This window comes from Macrobrachium nipponense, chromosome 10, assembly GCF_015104395.2.
Source record: "Macrobrachium nipponense isolate FS-2020 chromosome 10, ASM1510439v2, whole genome shotgun sequence".
In the NCBI taxonomy this organism is placed as follows: Eukaryota; Metazoa; Arthropoda; class Malacostraca; order Decapoda; family Palaemonidae; genus Macrobrachium; species Macrobrachium nipponense.
Window position 1 is genome coordinate 56,257,476 of NC_087204.1, and position 25,596 is coordinate 56,283,071.

General features: G+C 37.2%; 1 protein-coding gene across 1 annotated transcript in view; it reads left to right on the forward strand.

The window, feature by feature from the left end:
- The window catches only part of LOC135223630 (son of sevenless homolog 2-like), a 547,573-nt gene that overhangs the window by 397,836 nt on the left and 124,141 nt on the right, over nucleotides 1-25,596 (forward strand). Inside the window, 1 exon segment of the mRNA XM_064262244.1 lies at nucleotides 23,070-23,186. Within this exon segment, the coding sequence (XP_064118314.1) occupies nucleotides 23,070-23,186 (117 nt within the window).

Here is a 25,596-nt window from a genome sequence, read left to right on the forward strand (position 1 = left end):
AGGTGGCTGAAGTGACAGCACGACGCTGAAAATCTCTTAGTTAGGGGTGACCTGTCCTTGGTTTTTCAAGGTTTGAATAACTAGGTCATCAATGGTTTGCTTGCCTTGAGTAGCAGAATATTTTCTTCTACGTTGCTTGCAAACATATGTGTAGATAAATTTGACCCAAATGCTAAGTGACCTGTTCCTGGGAGATTGCATGTTGTGTCTGTGAAAGGAGTTCATTCAGATAACGAAATAGGTCATTCTTGCTATGATTCTATGAAGATATTTCTTCTGGCATCTCTGTAAGACGATGCGTTTGTTTCATGAATCGGGGCAAGCTATTGTGTCACTCACGCCCCTTTCAGTCATTGGTGAGAGAATCCGTCCTAGTCAGATGCTACACCTTTTTTTCATATATGCGTAGGTTATTGTGCATAGAGTTCTGTTGCGCCGTAAATTTCCTCGAAATTAAACTGAATCTGAAAAGGCCGGGGACTGAACTTTCTCTATATTTGAGGAGAAATTTGTATTTGGTGCTTCAGTTTTGGTCCGTTGTGGAAGGAGCGTGAGGGGGTTAGGTTGAGCGGTTGTGAAGAGAAAATGATCGCAATGTGAGCTCCAGATAAAGTTGGCCGATGAAAAGCAACAAAGGTAAAAATGTATCGAAATACTCTTGATCTATTGGAATTACAGTCGAAGGATTGTAATGAACAGGCTTCGTACACCGACGACTCAAGAACGAAAGTCAGGTGAACCCAGAGGCCAAATCTTGGTTTGAATTGCGTTGTCTTAGGATTGGCCTCGTTGTGAAATGAGGCAGAGATAAGGCAACTTTAAAGCGCTTCGAGAGCTGTACTTCGTGACTTTCCCTACCCAGTCAACCCATGAGCATAGGTTGATTGGATAATTAAAGTGGCGTTTCGGTTTGTTCGTTATCTCGTGTGAATGTCATTTCTTCTTTGCGACGGGAGATTCTAGTATGGGTCAAGTGGTGAAATGTTGGCCAATTCGAGTTTTAAATTGCATATTGGCTTTCTTGCCATTCGTTCAGGGTAAATGATGAGTAGATATTGTCACTGACGTCAATTCTGTTGTCATTAGTTCTTTGAAAATGAATGAAATTAGCATTTATGTTAAATATTGCAGTGTTGCACTCTCTTACGAATGAGTTTGGAATTCATCAGAATTATTTAACGATTTTTAAAGAATGAGTTCAGGGGAGAGGCATTTGCCCATTTTAAAGAGCAACTTTAATTCCGGGGATATGTTATGCAAAAGTGAAGTTTAGCGTAGTGAAGCTGATGTGTTGATAATTAATCGAGCAGAGTTGCGCGACTCGTGTCCTGCTTCTCTTCTTTCTTTATTTCTCCAGATCGCCGCCGCCGCCGCCGCCGCACGTGCCCCCATTTTGTCATATGTACTTTTAACCAGAAGTAGTATTGACCAATGGCTCTCACTTGTTTTATATTGTCTAGTTGTAGGTGAAAGTGCAGAGGAGAGATGACTATTGAGTAGTTATTTAGACGAAGCGAGACATCAGTAAGAGTATTCTTTGTACATTCTTCTTCTTTGCCTTCAGCTTTTCCTATTTCTATAAGGGGTCACTGTTTCTAGTCAGCCTTCTTCATCTTCCTCTTTCCTGTACATCTTGTACATCTCTTAGACCCCTTTCTTCGTGTCATTCAATAATTTATCTTTCCACCTGAGCTTTGGCCTTTCCCTCCCTCTTCTGCCCTCCACCTCCATGTTCATAACCCTCTTACGTACGTGTTCATCTTCTTTCCTCATGACATGACCACTTTGACTGTCCCCCTGATCAATTCATTCATGACCTTATCTCTTTTTGTGACACCTCACGTCCACCTCAGCATTCTCTTCTCGGCCACTTTCATTCTTCTTTCTTGTTCTTTCTTTATTGGCCAAGTCTCTGCCCCGTAGAGCATGGCTGGTCTAATGACGCTTTTATAAAACTTCTTTAACTTTTGAACTGATCCTCATGTCGCAGAGTATCCCTAATGACTTTCTCCGATTCATCCATGCACACTGAATTCTATTACTGACTTCTGCATCCAGGTTTCCATTCTCACTCATAACAGAAACCAGATATTTGAAGGAGCTAACCCTCTTTATGTCTTCTTGGCTCAATTTCACTGTTCCCTGCCATTCCTCTACACCTGTCCGCATATTCTTTGTACAGTAATTACATTTAGTATTGGGAACAAATGAATTTTTCAATTCAGGTTCGTAGTATGGACTTGCTTTTAGAAACATAGCAAGCTTGATTCGGCGAACTGCTGGAGTTTTTCAGTCTTCTTCGAAACTGAAAATAAAAGGGGCCTTCGCTTTGCCATATGGACAAGCGTTCTCTCTCTCTCTCTCTCTCTCTCTCTCTCTCTCTCTCTCTCTCTCTCTCTCTCTCTCTCTCTCTCTCTCTCTCTCTCTCTCTCCATGAGGGAGATATTCTGTCATATGTTATCAATCCATCCATTGGTTTGTTACATACAGCAGCTGTATATTTTCAAATAATGATTTTTTGTCTGTCCAGAATGGGTTAGTTGTTACAGATCATGACTCCCAGCGATTGTTTCGTCTTTCTGAAGTTTTATGGATAACTTATCTATGATTTACAAGTCGACTGGAATTTATTTGAGAATTGCTAGAGAACAGAATCCTTTCAGTTTTGTTTCATCTACTTAGTATCGGCATTAGTTTTTTTCACTTGATCATTTATCAGTAGGGTGCCTCTATCTACCCACTGTATCACTGCATTGTGAGATTAGGCAGTGTCTACATGAAGTCATGTCATGAGTGAATGAAGAGTAGTCAAGTTTGGATCAGTTAGTGTCAACTTACTCGCGCGTTTCAGTTCCTCCTTCGACATTGAAAAGTAGGGTTGTATGAGGAGGGTTTATATGGATGAGGGTAAAAATAGGGTATCATCGAGAAGGAAGACAGAACTAGTAGCTTCTATGAAACGGGATGAAAGACCATCAGATTCCTCACATACACACACACACACACCACACACAGTAGGGCGGGAAGAAGGTCCTGGCATTGTTTTAAGGGAAAGTTGGCCCGCGTGAGGGCTACTTCCTCGAGTGCACCTCACATGGTGAACTATTAGCAGTACTTTAGTAAAGGGTGTTTGTAGCGTTTTTTGGCCCAAAGCTGTACTACCCACATTGTAGCATTTTGCTCTACCTCCTTTCTTCTCCTTTCTTCCATTTCGCTGTCCAGTCCTCTGTACTTATTTCTTAGTACAAATGCGTGAGTTCCTGCCAATTTGATCTTCAGATATTTGTACGTTATCTTATTTATCCTCTAGATCTCTGTTGCATCTCATTTATTCTCTAGATCTCTGTTGCATAAGTTCCTCGTTGGACGAACGGTTTTCGCGCTCGGCTACCAATCTGGTGGTACGAAATTCTATTCTCGGCCCGGCCAACGCGGAATCGGAGGAATTTATTTCTGGTGATAGAAATTAATTTCTCGATATAATGTGGTTCGGATCCCACAATAAACTTTAGGTCCCTTTGCTAGGTGACCAATTGGTTCGTAGCCACGCAAAAATATCTAATCCTTCGGACCACCTCTAGGAGAGCTGTTAATCAGCTCAGTGGTCTGGTAAAACTAAGATATACTTAACCTTTTTCTCTGTTGCATATCATTTATTCTATAGATCCCTTTGTTGCCAACCACTTCAACTCCTCCTTCACTATCTTAAGTAATGAATGCCAGAAAGTGCCCAAGTACACTTGGCTTTATAGCCTAAATTCCATTCTCTCTCTCTCTCTCTCTCTCTCTCTCTAGCCTTAAATTCCATTTCTCATTTCCATCTCTCTATCTCTCTCTCTCTCTCTCTCTCTCTCTCTCTCTCTCTCTCTCTATGAGGGAAACCAATTTTTTTGGCAGATTCTAGGTAATAGCCTATTTATCTTAGGTTTATACAGAAGAGATGGTTTCGATGCATAAGAGTAACAAGCTTGTTTTTCAATTGAAAATCATAAAGCTTGTGTGTATGAAAATTAATGAACCAGTAATTAAAGACAAGGAAGTAGCTCGCAAATTCGTAACTGTTAAATTAAAAGTAACGCCTAAAACCAGGTCGTATAAAGTAAAAATATGAGATAAGGAGACTCATTCATACTTTTAATCATATATGTACGCATTTATACATATATATATATATATTATCATATATATTATTTTATATCTATATATATAGATATATATATATATATATTATATATATATATATATCTATATATATCTATATATATATATTATAGTGTACCTAGAGTATTATATCTTTAGAAGCGAGGAGATAAAATATGACAGTTATTGATAAGAGAAAAAATGTGGTCATAGATAAGGGAGTCGGTCGGTTGATCTGTCTTTGTTATGAACCCCATAATTGAGAAGGTTTAAGGGCAAATGACTTAATGTGATTTACACTTCGGGGAAAATGCTAGAACCTAGAACCAGCAGAAATTTAGTATGGAAGGTGTTAATGATGTTTGGTGTAGAAGATAAGAAGAAATTTTGTATAAGAAGTGAGTCGTGCGTGAGAATTTTTAGGTAGACGAGTGACTGGTTTGTTACAGTTGCATAAGTGAGGAATACCTGTATGAAAGAAGTGATGCGATGCGAGTTGTTGGAAAGAAACGAGGCTTTCGTACAAAGGTCCGAGGTAATGAAATAGATCTCATGAACAGTGTGTGGATTGGTTGATGTGTGTCAGTAATAAGATACTGATTGTCGCTGGTTGAGATGATCTCCGTTAATAGTGGAAGACTTGAAAAGGACTCCGCACAGGTGAAAGATGACGTACTAAATATAAGCGAGAATAAAGGTAACTGTAGTCTAGTAAGGTCGACCCCTTCATGTTTCTGTGGAAGATGAAATATTGAAAGTAGTAGGTGTTTCGTATAGGTATTTTGAGTAAACGGAACTACTGATGACAGGATAAGAAACGAGATGAATCTGCTAAGGTGAAACAGGTAAGGAAGGTAGCATCATTTTGTGTTAAAAGTTGGGAAGAGTCTTTTGAATAAGTATAGAGCTAAATGAGGAATGTATGAAGCGGTTGTTGAGCAACTCTGCTTTAGGGATGTTATATGGCAATAAAGAAAATAAATTATGATTATGAATCTTTTGAGAAGAATTGCTTCAATAACCTCCGAAGTGTAAGAGAAGTGAAAGGGTAAGAAATGAGGAAATTTGTAGAAAATGTAGTCAAATGGCAATCATAAGTGAAAGGCTTCATCAGAGTATTTGGAAATGATTTGGTTATGTGGCAACGAAATGTTCCGTTCTGAAAAGAAGAGCCTTGAAATTCGGGAAGCACACGAGTGCTCACACCTGATTTGTGGAGAGGGCGAGTGTGTAGTATAGTACCTAATGTGGAAGTTTTATGCACAGGTATGAATGTTCACACACGATTCAGCAGCGGAAATATGAATGTAACTGTGTCCATTGATTTTTTTTCATTCATTTTCTCTCTTCCTCATACGTAAAAGAAACAGCTGTTACAGGAAACTATTTATTATCGTATTATATATATATTATATCTATATAGGATATAATATATATATATATATATATATATAGATATATATATATATAGATATATATAGATATAATATATATATATATATATATATATATATATATATATATATATATACATAAGATATATATATATGTAGAATCTACTGGTCATTTTTACCAGATATATATGTAAATGTAATGGACAGAGGGCATTGTGGCTATTAAATTTATATATGTGTATACATATGCATATACGTATATGTATAATGGTTATATACATGTTTCGCAATGCTTAAGAATGCGCATGGAGGTTACGTGAAAAGTCTGCTTAGGTGAATATTTATTTGTGGAACGACGATTTTCTATGCAGAATATGAAATCAAGATGAAACTGCAAGTGACCATAGTTGTGTGTTGTTGCTTTGTGAAGTACTGAGGAATGGTGAGGTGTAGAGGCGCCTAAAGGCAAAGGGGGATTTGTGGTTCAAGTGTGAAGAAGAGACTGGCTCTTGCTGATCACCAGGAGTCGGTCGGTCTTGAGAATCTGTCTCGAGTGAAGTGAATGCAGCAGCGACATGTCAGCCACCACGGGCAGTGTCGAAGTGGTGTTGGAAGAGTGTCTCTTGGAAGGTGGGCGCATGAGTGGTAATCTTCACGCCCACCATCACCACGGTAGCGTCAGTGACACTGACAGTGGGCGTGGGTTGTTGAAGACAACACTTTGCCCCACCTCTTTCTGTCCCACCAATGTCTGTCACCTGGCTGTCATGTGTCGGTGCCTCAGACTTTTGGAGTCCTGCTGTCAGGTAAGGATGGTAAAAAATAAACGAGCTTTAGTCATCTATCCTTTTTTATCTATATATAAAAGGACTACTTTTATTATCATAATCGATCATAGAAGCAACTCCCTGTATCTTGTATGAGAAGTCTAATCTCTTCATTTTTGTTTGCAAATTTATGTCTTCCATTATATGACTACATCTTTCTAGGACTTCTACAGTCTCATATGTATGAACATATAGGCATATTCCGATTTGTATCGGTTGTTGAAATCTTGATCTTCCGCTCATCACACCTAAACTTCCACTCGCTCTCTTAGATGGAACAGAGTCTTTCAGAAAAATGAACTCAATTATTTTTTAATTTCTGCTTATAAGTGCAAATAAATTCTCTTATAATTTCTTCTGTTTAATAGAGCACACGCCTTAACCACATCCAGTTATTCGAGGCTTTTTCCCGTACAGTGTGATACATATGCTTTCATGTTGAATGCGTGTAATGAGTTAGCCTACAAAATAGTAGTCACACTTGAGGTCAATGAAAACAAATACGTACATGCAATTGAACTCGTATCATTCATTATTCCTACCAATCGACTACTCTATCTGTGTTGGAAAGTTACTCTGTCATTCGGTAATGGAAAGCTTTGATGAACTTTGATGCAGCCATTCAATGCTCGTAAACAATCCCAGATTTCATTTTAATGAATGGCTGGCCGTTAAGATACCTATGAAATGTTAATGTAACACACAAGCATTTACTCATATTTCATGGCAATTGGATCTCCAATCACAAAGGAACGAAGAACAATATATATCTGATATGGGCACTTGTATAATCCTAAATATTTGTTGTATATTTACAGTGACTAGAGAGCCAATGTATTATTTATGTACTATTAATTTATTATGGTGAGCTGTGTCGGGTGAGCAGCTACATATACGTCGAGGCTAGTTTCAGTAGAGTGACGATGCCTACTCCTCTGTTTAGGTCAAATCAGGTGTACTTCATCACTTGGAAAAGCGTTCTTAGGGCCTGCATGACAATTAAAAGGGAAATTTGGATAAAAGCAGTGAAATAAAGGGAGTTTTGTTTCGTCTCTCTCTCTCTCTCTCTCTCTCTCTCTCTCTCTCTCTCTCTCTCTCTCTCTCTCTCTCTCCTCTCTCTTCTTTTTGGACCAAAGGAGAAGGAGTAGGCTTAAATACGGCCTTGTGTTGTATTCCGTCTTGAAGTAAAATTTAACTGTACGAATAGAACTTATGAGTAATTATTTAAACCAAGAAGGGCTATGAATCAGATTCCTTAAAGTGATACTGCTATAAATTTGAGGTTACACTATTCGTCCTATTTCATATTTAAAGCAGATACATACTTACAGACTCACTATTAAATAAAGAAAGTTTTTCAAGTGCTTCTCGCCTTGGAAATGGCCAATAGTAATAATAATAATAATAATAATAATAATAATAAAGCACAGTATTATCCAAACGCATAAAGTTGATATCTGTATCTCACCCAAGCTGAGATTAATGAATAGTGTGTCAGTGAAGATAAAACTAGATTGCTACGTCGATAGCCTCTATGTGTTGATTTCCCACTGTTTATTATATATATATATATATATATATATATATATATATATATATATATATACATATATATTAGTATATATATATATGTATATATACGTATATATATGCAGTATATACTTCCTGAGAAGTTAATTGGTCACTTGTACGATTCAACAGTCTTATGCCACATGAAAGAGAGAGAGAGAGAGAGAGAGAGAGAGAGAGAGAGAGAGGAGAGAGAGAGAGAGAGCTTTTGATAACACGTGTAGGAAATGTGTGCGAATAGGTATCAGTGTTTATCCCAACTTAGGATCATCAACCAATGGAATGCCCAGGTCGGGCACCTGGGAGTTTTGACCAACTTTCCGATACCCGGGAGCGAAATTTTTAAGGCAAAAATCTAACAGTCCTTTATGTAACTGTTAGGTAATCCTTCCCTGTCCAGGCTAAAAATGATTCATAGTCAGGGGCAGAATCTTCAACTCATTTACAAAGCATCATTATCAGATTTAATTTGAAGAGATAGAGTCATCAGATTGTGCGTCCGTGCTCTCTCTCTCTCTCTCTCTGATTCTATTTTGCAAAAAATGTTGTGCATATTGAGCGGGCAGTAAGGCTCGGTTTCAAGGCATTTTGATGATATCCTCATCATAGAAGAACATTTCGGTAAGATATACGTAGGTTGAAGAATATATGCTTTTGAGTAGGTCTCATGTTCAAGAGAATTTGGATATGAATGAACTGTATACTGAGCCAACTTGAGTTACGACTTTTGTAATGATATTTATGTTAGTCAGCTAGCTGTGCCGTTGAACGAAATGTTAAAATAGGTCATTCACTCGCAATATGCTTTAGAAATATGATTAAGATCTGGTAGATCTTAATATCATTTTAAAAGAACAAGAGAGCTCACCCAGACTTCTCGATCATTTGATACCGGTACATGTGTTACTTACTCAATGTCCACCGAAACTATTTTAAGAAAGAGCCTTTTTGAAGTTATACCGTTGCAAGTGGTATTTGATTTGAAGTGTTGTTGCATTCATATGCAAGTTATTTTCATTTTACCTAATACGAGTTTCTTTGGATATGTACATGTATTGATGCGCACGCACGCGCGCGCGCGCGCGCACACACACAGATAGATAAAGATAGATATATATAATAGATATATTATATATATATATATATATATATATATATATTGTGTGTGTGTGTGTTTTAACTGAACATCATGGATCAGTATAAACGACTAAACTATAATAAAAGAATAAAATATATATCTTGTAATTAATTCTTTCAAGATGCTGAGTGGTACCTGCGGGGAATAAAACTATCTTAAATATTCAACAAACTTTTCGGTTACTCGGGGAGTAAGCCTACAAACTACTTTGTTGTTTTGGTGGGGGGAGGGGGGGGGGGGAGTAAGAAGGCCTGAGAAAGGTATGAAAAAAGTGTTTTACATCGAGTTTATGATACAGGATTTTCAGGGTAGGATATTTGTGATTTATTAGAATGAAAATGTGAAAAAAAGGGCGTGTCCAACAGTACAGAAAAATTATTTCTTATAAAATATAGCATATTTTATTTTTTTGTTGGTGGTGAAACAGCAGGCTCTTTGGCCGTAGATTCAAACACATTTTGTTTGATTTCATTGACAGAATTTATGGGAGAATATATTATGAATGTATATAATTTGTGCCCTTTTTATTTCATCCTTCTTGTTATTATGAGTAGGACTAATTATGAGTATTAATTACGGAGACCGCTTTATGTTAAGTTAGGAATATATTGTTTGCAACTTACGTGTCATGGGGAAATCTTGCACTCGTTCTGAGTAAGCTGGAGGTCGAATCACGCCTTGTTAGTTTACAGAATACATAGCATCTTGAAATGCAAATTTATCCCAGAATGAATTCTACTGCATAGAATTTTTACCACACACACATTAAACACGATCACCAACATAAGGCAATGGTCGTATCAACTGCCACGGTAGTTGGCAGCTAGTAAAGCCCAGCCACCTGGAGTTCACAAAAAACCCGAATTTTGCTTTTATAACTCCGGAAATATTCAGTCGACAGGGATGAAACTCTGGTTTTAGAGGTTTCCCCAGTAAGGTCTCTTATCATGCCAAATTTCATCGAAATCTGTTGAACCGTTCCTGAGATCCAGATATCAACTTTTGGCATTCAGGGGCTGTGGTAAGGGGTGGGTGGGTGAGGAGCCTAACATATCTGTAGAGCAATAACATTAGAAAATACAGCCGTGATACTTAAGTTTTCTGAAAGCTCGTATTGTGGAGGGGTGTCTTTCGTTTTTATTATTATTATTATTTTTTAAATTATGAAATTTTAAAGTTACAGTAGGCTTATGCCATTCAAATAAGCCACCAAAGTTCAAATTCCTGATGCTCAGGTACGGAATGCTCACAAAATTAGAAGAGACGCCGTTTTCTTAGTGTACGCGAATTCGTCCGTTATCTTACGTAACAATTTTTTTCTTTTTTTATCGCTGAGAATCAAATGTCATACTTTTCCTTTACTGTATTTCAAATTACTACAATAATTTGGAAATCTAATACAGTTAACAAGCCCAATTCCTTACCATTTTTATGTCATTTTACTACTGAGCTGGTGTCATGAATGGTCGACCATCACTCTTCAGAGGTTTGTAGTAGCGAGCGGATGCAAGACTGTTTTCGACAGGTGTCAAGTTATAGTATATCTTCTTCATTAATGTGAACCGGAGGTTTGTTCAGTCAAGTTTTAAGTCTAATTTCATTATTTCTAAGAAAGTTAGTGGCAGTTTTTAAAAGCAGTGAATTCCCTGCATTTAGTTGCGAAAGACCGTCTTCCTTGAGTAGCCAAATGGTTTAGTATTCCCAAGTGGAAAAGTCTAGTACCACTTGCAACTGGTATGATTGGTGTTATAACTTCTGTCTCGTATTTTTAATTGGTGCTTTTACAGCTATCAATAAAATTTTACTTTCTTTATTGTGGCTCTTGGTGAGTGTAATAGTATTTTTTTGTAGACACCCCGTTATTAGGCCCATTGTAAAATATCAGTGACATGCTTTGCAAGGCTACGACAGGTCTCCCTGCTGGGAAAGTTGATTCCTTCCATCTTTCGATCTTGGAAGCATAGATCGAAGTTTATTTTCTCAATTCCACTTCGATCTGAGGTCATCGGTTTTTGATATGTGGTGTTGTGTTCAATCTCCTTCTTTCTTTTCCATATAGGTCTAAAACCCGAAGCTGTAAGGAAATGTATTGTAGTACTAAAACAGCTCTACTTTCACTTTTCGCTTTCATCAAAATTTAATAGGTTGCGGAGTCGAGCCCTACGCCCTGTCCCTTCCTTGGTATCCCCTGGCCTCCACATCTGCCCTTGATTTATATAATGCTAATGAACAAGATGACCGACTATAGTTTAAATGTTTTATATACTATAACAAGTGTTTTTTTAGCAAAACGAAAGCGTCGTCAGTTTTTTTATCCATGTTAATCACTTATAGCATTTTCAAGAGTATACATCTCTTCAAATGACAAACAAAAATGCAAGTATTTATTATGAAAATGTTAACATGCGTAAAGTCTGATTGAATATGCCCAAAATTAATACTCTCTCTCTCTCTCTCTCTCTCTCTCTCTCTCTCTCTCTCTCTCTCTCTCTCTCTCTCTTTTGAATCGAGAAATTTTAAATACAAATATGAATAATCGAAAAAGCTTTAATAGGTTTAACCACACAGTAGTTGATGCTATCGTTTTGCTGAAATATCTTGGTTTTTTATATTTAAAAATTGAGACTACTGTCTGTCATCTTATTTATTGTTTTTATATGAAAATGACGAATGCTTTATGCCTTTGTTGAGTCATTAGGAGTGTTTTATTCCTTGTAGGTACCGTACCGCACTCTTAGCATCCATGAAGAGTTGATCACAAGAGAAATATTCTGTTCTCTTATCATAGTAGAGTCGTCTAAACAGATCGGTGATGTTCAGCTCAGTCAAAAGTTATTCAAACATGGCATTAGTTGACCGTAGACATTATGCTTATCATTTTTACGTCAACCTTATCATGTTATATTTGAAGCAGTATTTTATCAATGATTCTGACCGAACTAGCAAATTAAGTCTGACTCGTCAAGTATATGCCAGTACTGCTTCAGGTGTTACTGATGATGCCTAGAAACGGAGGGAAAAAGTATCTTTGTATTTTCATTCCGTCCGTTTCTGCATCTTTAGTGCAGTAACGTTTTCAAGTCAATATTTCAATTGCTAACCTGTAGGTCCTTTACAGGATTTTTTTTCAGGGTTCATTTCTGTTCCAAAACGAGAGCAAAGCCATTTTTATCGTCATGTCCCCTCTTATTTTTCTTATGATGTGGAATTAACTTAATAACCCTATTATCAGTGTCGCCAAGTCAGTTCGTATTTATGCTTGAATCAATATAGCACATTCACTTTTATTTTTGAGAAATAACGCTGTAATTTCGGCGCTTACTGGATATTATTTATGGAAATTTTGGAGAATTCGCTAAACGCAACGTCTGTAAAATTTAACCCACGTCACTTACAATTGAAGGCGCACATTGAAAATGAAGGCGGACAAACTAATTCTTGGTGCATAGTGAAGTAGGAACAGATCCTGGACAATTTCCCTAAGAGTTGTTCCCTAAAATGTCGCTGGGCGTGTTTTTCTCGCAGAGACCCAATCATGAAACAACCTATTTGGCTCTGCTTCATATAAAGCCGTTCATGTCAAATAAATTGCTTCACTATCTTTATCCATGACTGATTATTGATAATAATAATTAAGATACCTAAAAAGCACTTTTCATTGGGATGTAACCCTCAAATAAACATGAGAATTCATTTGTAGACTCTACGACTCCAGGAGCCTTTAAAATATGATAATTAAGCAATACTTTCTTGATCTTTGTTTTTGGTCGAATGTGAACTAAGCGATGAATTGATCTGGGGTTTTTCTCCATGGCCGTAAGTTGGAATCTTTAGATGGTACTTATAATGTCGTATTCCATTGCCTTACTTTCGTCGCCTTGTGTTACTGTACTTTCATCATTTTCACTTTATTTAATTATTCTGTTTGTTACATTTTTGTTTTATATCAGATTTTCAAAATTGTACGACCTGTTTGTAGAAGCTGACTTTGAAAGTCTGTGACCATAAGGGCTTTTTCATGTGAATGCTGCTGCTCGCTGTTTATTTGGAATGAGAAATATCGTAGTCGTGGGTGTGGTGGAACTCTTCCACTGACTGGTCATTCCCTTCTTATGCTCATGGTCGGTGTCCTGAAATTTCAGTGTCTGTCCGTATGTGTATTTTTTAAACTTGAAGGAACTTTTATGGAGCTCTTCCATTTGGGAATCAGCTTGTGTTACTCGTCTCGAATTTAAATTGGAGTCATGTTATCCGATAATGGGGTAGGTCATTTTGAAAAAAACAAACCATAACAATATCTTCGGCTGGAAACACCCGGCAATCAATCAAAGGGAGGGATTATTGTCAAAGAGAAAATCATTTTTGGTTATGAGTGTGTATATGTGTGTGTGTGTGTATATATATATATATATATATATATATATATATATTATATATATATATATATATATATATATATATATGCATAAATAAAGGTATAAGCCGCGAAGGAAAAATAAACAACGGAATTTCTGCAAGATCTTTCGACTCAACGTCCTTTACTCTGCTGAGTAAAGGACGTGGAGTCGAAAGATCTTGCAGAATCTCCGTTGTTTATTTTTCCTTCGTGGCTTATACCTTTATTTATGGATTTACCACGTTCCAAACTTTCGTGATTCAGTTATACATATATATGCATGCATTTATGTATGTTTAACTGAATGACGAAGATATGGAACGCAATGAATGTATAAATAAAGCTTAAACGCAAGGAAGGAAAATTGAAACAACAGTGATTGCAAGGCCTTTCGACACACGGTCCTTTACTAGGATTGTGTGTCGAAAGGCTTCGCAGCCACTTCGTAGTTTGTTTTCCTTCATGGCGTTTACCTTTATATCTATGTATATAGCGAGCTCGTTTTCTTCCTATTTATTTTGTGGGAAGACTAACTCATTCATTGTCTACCTCAAGAGAACACACACCTAAACAAACATTACACATGTAGAGAAAATGTGTACTTGAGAAAAATATGAGCCCTGGTAGTTATGTCGAGTATCAAACGTGTAAACTGTCTGAAAGGAGGCTGTAAAGAGGTTATAAAAGTCATAGAAAGTGAATTGTTCCTGAATAGTTGCATGAAAGTGTAAAATGAATCTAAAATGCTTAGGAAATCACCTCTGACGCGTTTCTTCCAATAAAACAACAGAACATTGGTGTGTCAAGAATCTTAAGTTTTCACAATATAATTATATAGAAAATGTCGATTTCAGAATATGAAAAATAAGAAACAACAGCTCTTTTTAATATATTTTTGTGATTATGACGATGGTTTAGTTCTAAAACTGGACATGGTTTTCATCCCAAAATTCCAGTATAAAATGACGTCATTACTGTCTACTTATCTATTCTAAATCTCGACTTGTTCAACCGTTGTACGCCAAGTAGAGACCGATATCAACGAGAGAGTCTGAGAGCCATTGCTAGGTCTAGCTCACTATGAACTTCAAGAAGTCTCCCTCCAGCCGATCACTTCAAAACTTGTAAGATAAGCTGCAAAACCTCCAGGACCTACGACGCTTATTTATGAGTTCTATCGTTAATTAAGTCGAAAGCAGCGCTGAAGCCATTTTAAACAAGTAAATGTAGAATTCAACTATCCACCAAAGTTCGCATTCTCGGACTCATATTCCTGGATATCCCAAACCCTCATTTCACAAAGGACATTCTATTGAAAACCAAATGGTTGAAAGATGGTTCACATAATATTGTACTTTAACAAATTACTCGTCAAATTTCGTGCGAAAAATGTTAACCGCGGTCGAACATAACTTGGGTATATTTGCTAGGATATGTACCAATACGCACAGGAAATATTATTACTGATACATCTAGATATGTTGGATATGTAATCAGAAAACCTTTAACATCCGTAGAGTTCGATTTGAAGAACGATATTCATAAAGAATCGTCAAATATACAGGAAACCTCGCAGGGTTATTGACTTTAGTAAATGCTGTAAAACACCTACCCACCGACCCACCCACCCACCAACCAACCAACACATCATCAAACAGCTCCTTCTGACGTGAAAGATGTGATCCGCTTAAAGTAACAAATTATTTGCTGTCGGTTTATTCAATCGAGCGTGAAGACGTTCACATGCTTACCGCCAATCACATCATACAGTTGCAGAGCGCCTGGCAGGTTTACTAAACCAATTCTACAGGATCCTTAGATGTCAGACGTCAATTTTACCGATTTATAATGGGTGAAGATAGTAGTGGCAGGAAGTGGTGGAGATATACTGTGCGCTTATTTACTAGGAGTGAATGTCACTGGGGAGAAGAATTGTGGCCTTGGCCATTCAGAAAAATGAATATGATGAGATTACAATAAGAGAAAAGGATAATATATGAAGGTAAAATGAAACTTGTAGTCTTGAGTTCAGTATTTTGACACGATGTATGGCGAACTTCAATACTTGGTGGCCTGGCAGACAGGAAGGGCAGTCACTCTACGTAAGTCTGGTGAATGATTCAAAGGGACTCTAGAGAATAAAGTTAAGAGCTTAGTGAGAGGTGGAAACACAATTGGTTGGAGTGCTGTTGTCTAATGACAGAGACTAACGGCGAAGGTGAATTGTCATAGAGAAGAGAATCAAATACAAGGGCTAAGGAAGAGCTAGAACTTTTAATCTATCTAGATATTCTGTGTTTGAACGGTCTGAGTGAAGGAAAACGATTTCAGTACGAATTTCAAGGTAACTAACAGACTATAGAACCTTCATAAAAAATAAAAAGATTGTTAGTGAGGTCCTCCATAACGATGGTGGAAGTACATAATCTTACAGTTCTGATGTCTGCGATGTTAATTTTACTGGATTTTTTAAAGCGTGAAGAATAGTATTATAGATTTTGAGTGGAAATTATTTGATGAACAAGCCATTGAAAGGGGTTGGGAGAGCACTTAAAAAGCAGCTATATTTTCAGTTGACAGAAGTCTGGTAGGGCAATATTTTGCAGTCGTGTTGGGCAAGGGAGCGAATGGCTGAATCTGGTGTGTATTATGAAGTTTGCATGAAAGGAATGGATTGAATGTATGAATAAAAATTCTGTAGAGAAGTTTTATAAAATGGGTTGCCTTGGGTGTTTTGTTCAGAGCATTTAATATCAGGTGTGTTTAAACCCATTTTCTCTAGTTACGAAAAAGTCATTGTAGTTGTACCTATATAGTCGCAGTGGTCGCCAGCCTTTCGAACTTCATAGACCAATAAATCTGTCGTTTGAAATTTGGCGGACCACTAATTTGAATTATAACAAAGTAAATACATTTATATAATAATAGAGAACTTTTATTTTATTGATAATATGAAATGCACTTACTAAATATAACAAAGTTATAATTGAATTATTTAAAAAAATAGATCATTTGAAGCTTACTCAAGTATTACACATTTTAGTGTTGATATTTGTTCATTGCTGTCTGGTTCTTACTAAAGCAGGGATGTTGACTGCGTCATTCTCCAAGACTCAAACCCAAACGTTTTGAAACGTAATTTGCACTTGGGAGCAGCAGGAATAAAATGCTTGTTCGATGCGGTTATGAAACAGAAAGAACATGTTCACTTTTATTTGATATGCGTTTTATGTACACTACATTAGGATAAATTCATATTTATAATTTTTACTTTATTGTAATTGATAATGCTGTTTTTTCAGTTAAATGCTGGATCCAAATTTTTAATGCTAAATTGCCCTAAAATGTTAAATCTCGCATTAAAAATGCTAAATTGGTAACACTGGGCCGCTCTCTGTCTTCAGTACAATTTGTATCAGGGTTGCCTGAAGAAGATGAAGACAACATAAAAATGGAATTTTCTGCGGACCATCAAAAATTTTTTCACGGACCACGTGGACCACCGGTTAGCGGCCGCTGGATACCACAGATATGAAATAGTAAATTCATTGTTGTTATTAAAAGGATAGTCATGAAAAAGTCAAGTACAGAATGGGATATAAAAAGCTGGTAGGATGTAGTTTGAATTTGATTATGGGCTGGTGGAACTATACGACAAAAAAAGAAAGAAAAAAAATTGATTTCCATTAAAAAAATGATGTAAATTAATAGAAACATAGTTGATTGTGTGGTGTCTGTCAATTATGGTCATTAGGAAACAAACATACATACGTGCATACAACATACGTACATACATATGTGTGTTTACTTTTATACACTTGCATCACATAGTCTTTTCCAGTAACAAGGGCTTGGTTCCAGGTAAGACAACACGATGGTCATTTTCACATTCAAACGTTCAACTACTTGAATGTGGGTGAACTTACTGTGCAGAAACCTGTTGCCTTCCAGTCATTCCACATGAAAGCGAATTGAAACGCTGATCAGTTCTTTCTCCTGGGCTAACATTTTTACCACTTCCACTTTCCTCACCTTTTTTTATTCTTCTCTAGCCACTTCAGCATCCACTTCTCTCCTATCAATGAGAGAGAGTTCAGCGATCACTGCACGACATCTCGCCTCTGCTGCTTTAGATCTAGCACTAAGTCTGTTCCCAGTCTTTGACGCCTCCTTTCTTCCCCTATTGTGACCAGCCTCTTCTTTAAAACTATCAGCATCATCATTCCAAATGCTTTAACAGATAACTTCCATTTGTCTGCCATCCTTGTTAAGACCATTGCACCAGCTTCCAGGTTTCCAGGCATATACCATCATGACCTTGCTCTTGCCCCATTACACTTGACTTTCTTGCAAACACTTTCCGAACTCTACGGGCTTGCAGTTTCTCTTCACGATCCCCAGACAGTATTGTATTATTTTTATTATCTGCAAACATTAGCCCAGCACCCACAACCCATCAGCGACTCATTTTCTTATCCCATGCGGACATTTACTCCCTTTGAAATCTCACAACAGTTCATCCAAAAAAAGATACTGACTAGCAATTTAGACAACACACCCATGCCTCAGACCCAATTTTGATCGGTCAGGTATTCCTCCCATCGGCATATTTTTTGTGTCTTTATTCCGTCATAAAACTTACTGCTCATACCAGCTCATTGTATTTACCATGTAGCCGTAACACTGTGTTCCTCTTAATCAGCCCTGTCATGAGATTTTTCTCATTTCGTTAATAACACATACACAACTACAGCTTTCTTCTTCTTCTACTGTCAGACTTATCACATAACTATTCAATCACAAACACTTGATCCACAGACCCTGTTCCATATCTAAATCCACTATTCCTCCCCTCTCAATCCGACTTTCATCTCTTATTTCCCTGTCAGAATCCTACCGTTCTATTAATTCAGTCATACTTAAAGTCACCCTTATCACTTTAACCTTAAAATTCTCCCTTATCCAGGCTTATCCTACAAACGCTTGTCAGCCAATCAAATGCGCCTCTCTCTCACTTGAATTCCTCAGCGGGTCATTCTTTCCAGTCTTCATCCTCTGTATTGTCGCCGTCAGGTCGTCAACAGTTACTTCCACAAGCATCCTGTCTCTTATGTAAAGGTTTTCTCCTTTTTTTATCAGCTCTGCCTCTTTTTGTTTTCCTACGTTAACCAAACGAACAATTGACTTCAGGTCGCATCTCATCATCCGAGGTTCATTGGTTCATGAACTTTTCCATCCGTGTCCGCTGTCCTGTAGAACAACTGATTGTTTTCTCTTCTTCCTACTTATTTTTTTTTTCAAGTCTCATGTTCATCATAATGATCTTTTCCATCCTTCTACCTACACAAGATATCCCATCATACAATTATACCTTGAATATTTTTCCTTCGTTACGCCATATCTCTTCATTCCACCACTTTGTTTCTGTTTGACTTCCTACCCTTGTAACCTATGCACACTCAATACTGCCATTATGTCCCCATCAGCGTTTTACAAACTCATCATCTACTAATTCTGCTTCCGTGTCTGCAACCCATACGCTTAATCAGTCCATTTTCTACTCATACGGTCTCACTTCCTTACCTAACTCACTTGTCTTGAGTGCATGTACTACGCACATCAGACTTTTCTCTTCCAGCGACTCTCCACATTGCCTCCATAATTTCTCTCTCATCCACTCTTTACTAACATTCATTTGTTTTCGTCACGATTGCTCATTCCCAAGTCATGTTCAGAATATTCTTCCGTGGGAACAATATATTTCCAACAGTCAAGGCCACTTCCAAATACATCAATGCAGCGCCCTCCATTTTTGTTTACTCCGTGAACTCATGACTTACAAGGCAGCAATGTCTTTCATTTCTTGCTTTGTCACCGACTTTTCACTTGAATCTCGTGGTGCAACACCCTTCATATAACCCCGCCTTCTACAGTCTATCATGCCTGACCCTATACTCATATTGACTTATAACTTTATGTCAAGTCTCATTCAAACTTAACAGTGCGAAACTTTGTCAAGTCACATTCAAACTTAACCGTACGATATTTGAACTAAGCAATTGTACTCTTTCACCAACTGCAGAGTCCCTCTGACACTGCAACCGTTAAGCCCAGTAGCAGTGCCAAACCTTTTAGCTTTCTCTCTGAAAACAAATAAACTAATTATACGGTTTTGTTGATTCATCTCATTTTTGCAAATCCAAAGCTCCAAGAGAAAGCATTTTGCTCTATTTATGTATTTCAGTACCGGGTATATCGGGTTTAGGGCTGCAAATTCTATTCCACAACTATGTTGTGATTTGCATAGCGACGAGAAATCTGATTTTTAAGCTCCTTGTCACACGAAAGGATTAAAACGTGAGATTGCGATCGCCCCCAAACTCATTTACCTTGTAGGGTGCATTTCCTCTCACCAAGGGGTGAAATTTACCGGTTTCTATCGCTAAGTGTACTTTTATTTTTAATAGCCTCAACGACCTTGTAACTTCTAGTTTTTCTCATACTTATCGGTTACTTTATCACTAAGTTGCATTATATTAATATATAGTTCATTAAATTGCAATTTTTCTAAAGTTTGTAATTGGTGTAATTGCAAATGTTGGATTTTCTGACAAGATTTCACTGATCGATATATTTCCAAGACTTAACAGTCGCTGCTGATTATACTTGGGACATTCACACAACAATTGTGTAAGTGTTATATTTACTCTACAGGCAGAGCTGTCATTTAGGAGCAGGGCCATGTGGCTTATTCAGTATGTGTCCGTGCGGTAGACGGGAATGACCTATTCGTGTCAGAATTACTTGTGTCTCTCTCTCTTTGTTATGATGAACTTCATTTTGCAGGAAGCCCGCCATCCTTGGTGGAATTTGCATTAACTGTAGAGTAAAATGATGTAATATGTACTAGGTTACTTGATGGACTCGTTAAAACCACCCATAAAGCGCTAGCCTGTATATGCCATCTGCTTGCCACTATTTTATTGATCACTAGTGATCTCCTAGTAGAGCCGTAGTTCCATTAGAGTGTTTCTTGGACGGCCTACCATATGTAAGAGAAGCAATGGCTTACCCAGAAGATTTTGAAAGTTCCTTGATCACTAAAGAGCGGTCGAAGTATAGTTTGACACAAGTCGGAAAGGGAAGTCATGTTATGATTTTGGAGTAGGTGTCTGCATGATAAGCTAACTTGATGGTCAAGACAGCTGCTTTGATCAGAGTGCGATTTCATTTCAACCGAAAGCTGGATGAAATAACAGAGTGGTCAGTGAAGACTCCCAGGTATATACTACATAGGGCTGATGAATATTCCCTTTGGACCCTTTGTTTCATCCCGGCGATGAACTTCCTTAGCGAGACAGAGGCTGGCATCATATCTACCTCTTCTCATAGGATTGTTTTTGACGGCTCCTCATATCAAGAGCGAAATCATTTTCGGGAGGAGGGTTCATCATTTCTGCTGATAACAGAAATGATCAGTTACGATTTTTTCCCTCTGCGGTTGTTGTTCGCTTCTTCCAAATTTCATGAGGGCGTGAAAGACCCTTTGGGAACGAGTGCCTGGCCTGTTGTCCTAGTCCCATACTCTTCTATCCCTCCACCCATCCATATAAAGATTACTGTTGAATTTTTAGATAGAAAGTTACATCTTTTAGAATAATTGTTTCCTTTACTTTCCATTGTAATCATAAATCCCTTTAGGTTGTGCACTTATGGTAAAAATAATTTATTTAAAAAAAATTGGTTTGATGGTCTCACCTGATTTTAGCCAACAATAGAAAAATAATAATAATAATTTGAATCAATATCTGAGTAACCGTTGAGTACAATTTACCTTGGCTGATATATGCGGTTGACGTTTACTCTTTCAAATAAGTTCATACTTTTCTTTTTAAGATAAAGAAAGCATGAAGTTGAAGTGCTTGGATCGGTCGTCACATTTTACGAGCAGCCCATGTTCGTTAGATGAATATTTATTTTGAGAAAGTTAGGTTACCCGTAATACGCACAAGAAATCCTGAAAGTCTCTTCCCTGCCCGATAAAAAAGAAATACAACGTCTGTTATTGCTTTCCCTTACTACAGAGGTAGTGACGGATTGGTGACCGTTTGAAAAAGACAAATGTTGATGCAGCCTGTCATGACCCTTGCTCAGTAGGAAAAATATTGATCATTAATGCAAATTTGATCATGCTGTAGTGTATCCCGTTGAGATGGTAAAAATGTCAATGTTGTGACGCTGTAAGGTAGGTGAAAGCATGCAGTAAGGGGGTGATACGGCTACCAATTTATTTATGTTCATCTCCACAAAACCACCACAGTACTTAGAGGCAAGAGCGAAATATTAGACTAAAACAGCGTGATACGCGAAAAAGACAATAAAAGTCGTCGCTCTCAGAAAGCCTAAAACTTTTTTTAATCAAATGGTGTTACTTGAGGGGCAGATCATAAAAGGACCGATGAAGTGTTGAATGGATAATTGCACTTGTCCTGATTAGTAAGTAAACGGCGATTTTGACAGTGTTTCAGTGTCAGCAGCCATTCATCCTTCTGTTTCTCTGGACTTTTGATTTAACTCGTAGTTATTATAATAGAAGCAGAGATCTTTCGGGTCTTGAAACTGTTGTGCTTCATTAATATAGTTTTTAAAACGTACGGAAGTTTCGGCCCTTATTCTTCTTGATGGGTTCTTTTTATATTCTTGGATGTTCACACCATACAGAAACGCAGTAAGGCATGTCCTACTGTGTCATGTGCGCACACGCATACATACATACATTAATACACACACACACACACACATATATATATATATATATATATATATATATATATATATATATAATATATATATATAATATATACGATATACATGTATATTATATATATATATATTATGTATGATATACATGTATATTATACATAATATATATATATATATATATATATATATATATATATATATATAATCTTTGAAGTTAGCTGCAGTAGTACTAACTTGCTAATATTCTTGTCTTAAGGATTCTGTTAAGAATTTTGAATGTGATGAAAAAGTTGAACATGATACTATTGTATTTAGCTGTTCTTTTTTATCCGTAAAGCAGTATTCCAGTTTGTGTGTGTGTAATGAGGTTTTTATGAATATTCGTACACATATCGTATGCTTATTTTCGTTTAATAAATATATATGTATATATATATATATATATATATATTATATATAATATATATATGTATGTATGTATGTATGTATGTATGTTATGTATGTATAGTGTATGTGTGTAAGAGAGACATGCACCAGTGTGATGATGAATACCTGCATCGCTTAGGTGCCCATCTCTACAGTGGGGTCTGTGTCCAATCGAGAATCCTCATCTCAGTGAGTTGGGTATCATTGCTGTAAATTGTTTGCCTTAGCTAAACAAAGGTGGTCATAAGATCACATGCAGGTCTTTATCTAGTCTCTTACAAGATATTTATTTCCTTGGTACAACGTGGTTGGTTTATATCTTCCCGATGCACGTTCCTTTTAAAGTGTATTTTAAGGTAAATTGGTAATTTTGCTATTCAATTCAGGTAACTATGTAAATGTTTCTATCTTTTCAGCATTTCCTGGAGACACTTCAGCCGTTCGAGGGTCAGAACGAGCATGAAATATCAAACTACCTGTACAATCGCTCCAAGGAGATCGAACCCAAAAATTGTAAAAAGCCCCCCATTAAAGTAAGTAGTAACCGTTCTTGTATTTGTCTCTACTGTTAAGTATAGTACTTTAACAGAAAATACAACTTACTTATATATTATGTAACCAATATGTGAGCTGAGGGAGTATGAAAATTTATTGCGTGAACTCAAAAATTGGCTGTATTATTAGAATTACTATATATATAGATATATATATATATATATATATATATATATATATATAAAATGTATAATGTATTCATAATCCCTAGTGTTTCCATATTTTAACTCGTCTTAGCTGAAAGTGTTAGAGCTCTTCCGATTGACGTGGGCCTTTCGTCGGTCTATATGATTGTGTTTCAGGCGTCAACTCTTCCATATTTTTTTTATTACTTCTCCAGAACCAGTGGATCAGTTTCAACCAAATTTGTCACAAAAAATCCTTGGGTTAAGGGAATTGAAATTTGTGGAAACTGGAGGGTTTGGGGCGTTGGCTGTTGGATAGAGCCCACTGCCTTTGAGATAGAAATTTAGAAAATCGTCAAAATAGGGTGAGGATATCTCAGAGTTTCTAGAATACTCTGGGGAGATGTCCTTATGTAGCAAAGATCCAACTTTGTTTCAACATAAGGGAGGCCTTGGGACCTGGATGGGCCCACAAATATAACCGGAAGTTTGTTCAGGCCATGTCCCCAAGGCTCAAGAAAGGGCGACATTAGGAATTCAGAGTTTTATATAACAATATGAAAAGGCTTGAAAAATCTTCGTATTGAGAACAACGGGGCTAGTTTATCTCAGGAATATAGTACAAGCAGCCTCACTTGTAGATTCAAGTTTCTTCGATACATGAAGTTCATTTCATTCATTTTGTGGATCTGTGTGTGGTTGCCCAACCGCAATACCCTCTTATCACCGTTCTTAGCGCTGAATTCAGGCTGGGAGCATCTCGGCGCATATGGCTTTACAGCCACATTTCATCCCCTATTCATTCCGAGACTCCTGTCTTTCTACATACGTGCAGGTTTTTATAGTAGTACGTTGTCTTTCCAGCCGCTGTTTAAAGTCTCTGCAGTCCAAGTAACAAATATATGCTACCCTCTATGTGCCTTGACCACTCCTGTGCCCATTCATCCTCGTGTATTTCTCATTGTCGATGTTTTTTGGGCACCACGCTCACAGTTGCCCTCAAATTGTTAGTATGAATGGTAAATACCAGGAAATCATGGCTTTTCGTTGAATTGATCTCGAAGCTGACAAATCAGTCTGTATCGCCATATACCAAGTCAGTTCACCGTCACTTTCCTTTGGAAGTAACTTGGATTTGTCGAGAGAGAGAGAGAGAGAGAGAGAGAGAGCGATTTTTTCTGCATTACATACAGTACAACAGTTCCGTTGTTTGACAAGGCCGACTTTTTGAAGCTACGTGGTCAGCTAAAGCAGTTGTCAATATTTACTTGAGAAATGAGAACTTGGCAGCTGGAAATCAGTTCCTAAGGGATTTCTGTAGTTGAAACTTGTGGCAGTTCATGGACGATGGTTGAAATAATGAAATAAATATGGTTATCTCGCAAAACATTCACAACACTGACAGCAGGAAGAATGGAATTCATGACCACTTATATAACCTTCAGAACTGGGAGTATTTATTAGCGCCCTGTGCTCTTCTCCTGTGCCTGGTTTCCTGTAGAGTGGGACTTCCTGTATGTAGATTTATGGCTATATATGTGGGACGTCGTTGACTGAGTGGAGGAAATTAGGATTCCATAAACACACCGACACAGCCAAGATACGAATGGTTCATTTGTCTTCTGTCATTCTGTTGACGTCTCAATGAAATTTTGTGAAAGAGGCCAGATGACATTTTTGCATGTATGCTGTTGGTTTAGAAATATTACTAGTTCTTGATAGTGTGTAAACATTAGTTAGTGCTTCAGCCCGAGTCCAAAATGTTGTCGTCTTGGCTGTTAGTTTTCGTCAGATTTCAGAATATAACGTAAAGGATTGTTTTCAACATATTTTAATTGCTGTCTCTGCAGTGCTTCTATCTTTGTTACTAAAGTTGCTTTGGAAGTTTCATTTATAGGTTTACAGTGAATTGACTGTCAGTTACTATTTGCATAATTTTGGTCTTTCCGGTTTTCATCCTATTGACTTTCCTCACCTTTGCTTAATACCAGTTCTTTTGGTTTATTTTTTTTATTTTTCTTAGTCAATGACAGAGTCTTTGTGTATAGAAGCATTGGCAAATTTGTTTGTCTGTCAGTGTATAAATTAACTGTATGTTTGTATATTTTGCGAATAATTGCGGTTGGGTACTGAATTGAGAAGCAATCGGTCTAAATAGTCTTTGTGCATCCTTGGATTGTGAGAATTTCGCCTCTCACACCTCTCCTTCTCTCTCAAGTAGTATTTTGCGTGTTTTGCATATGTGAATTCTGACCACAGGAAA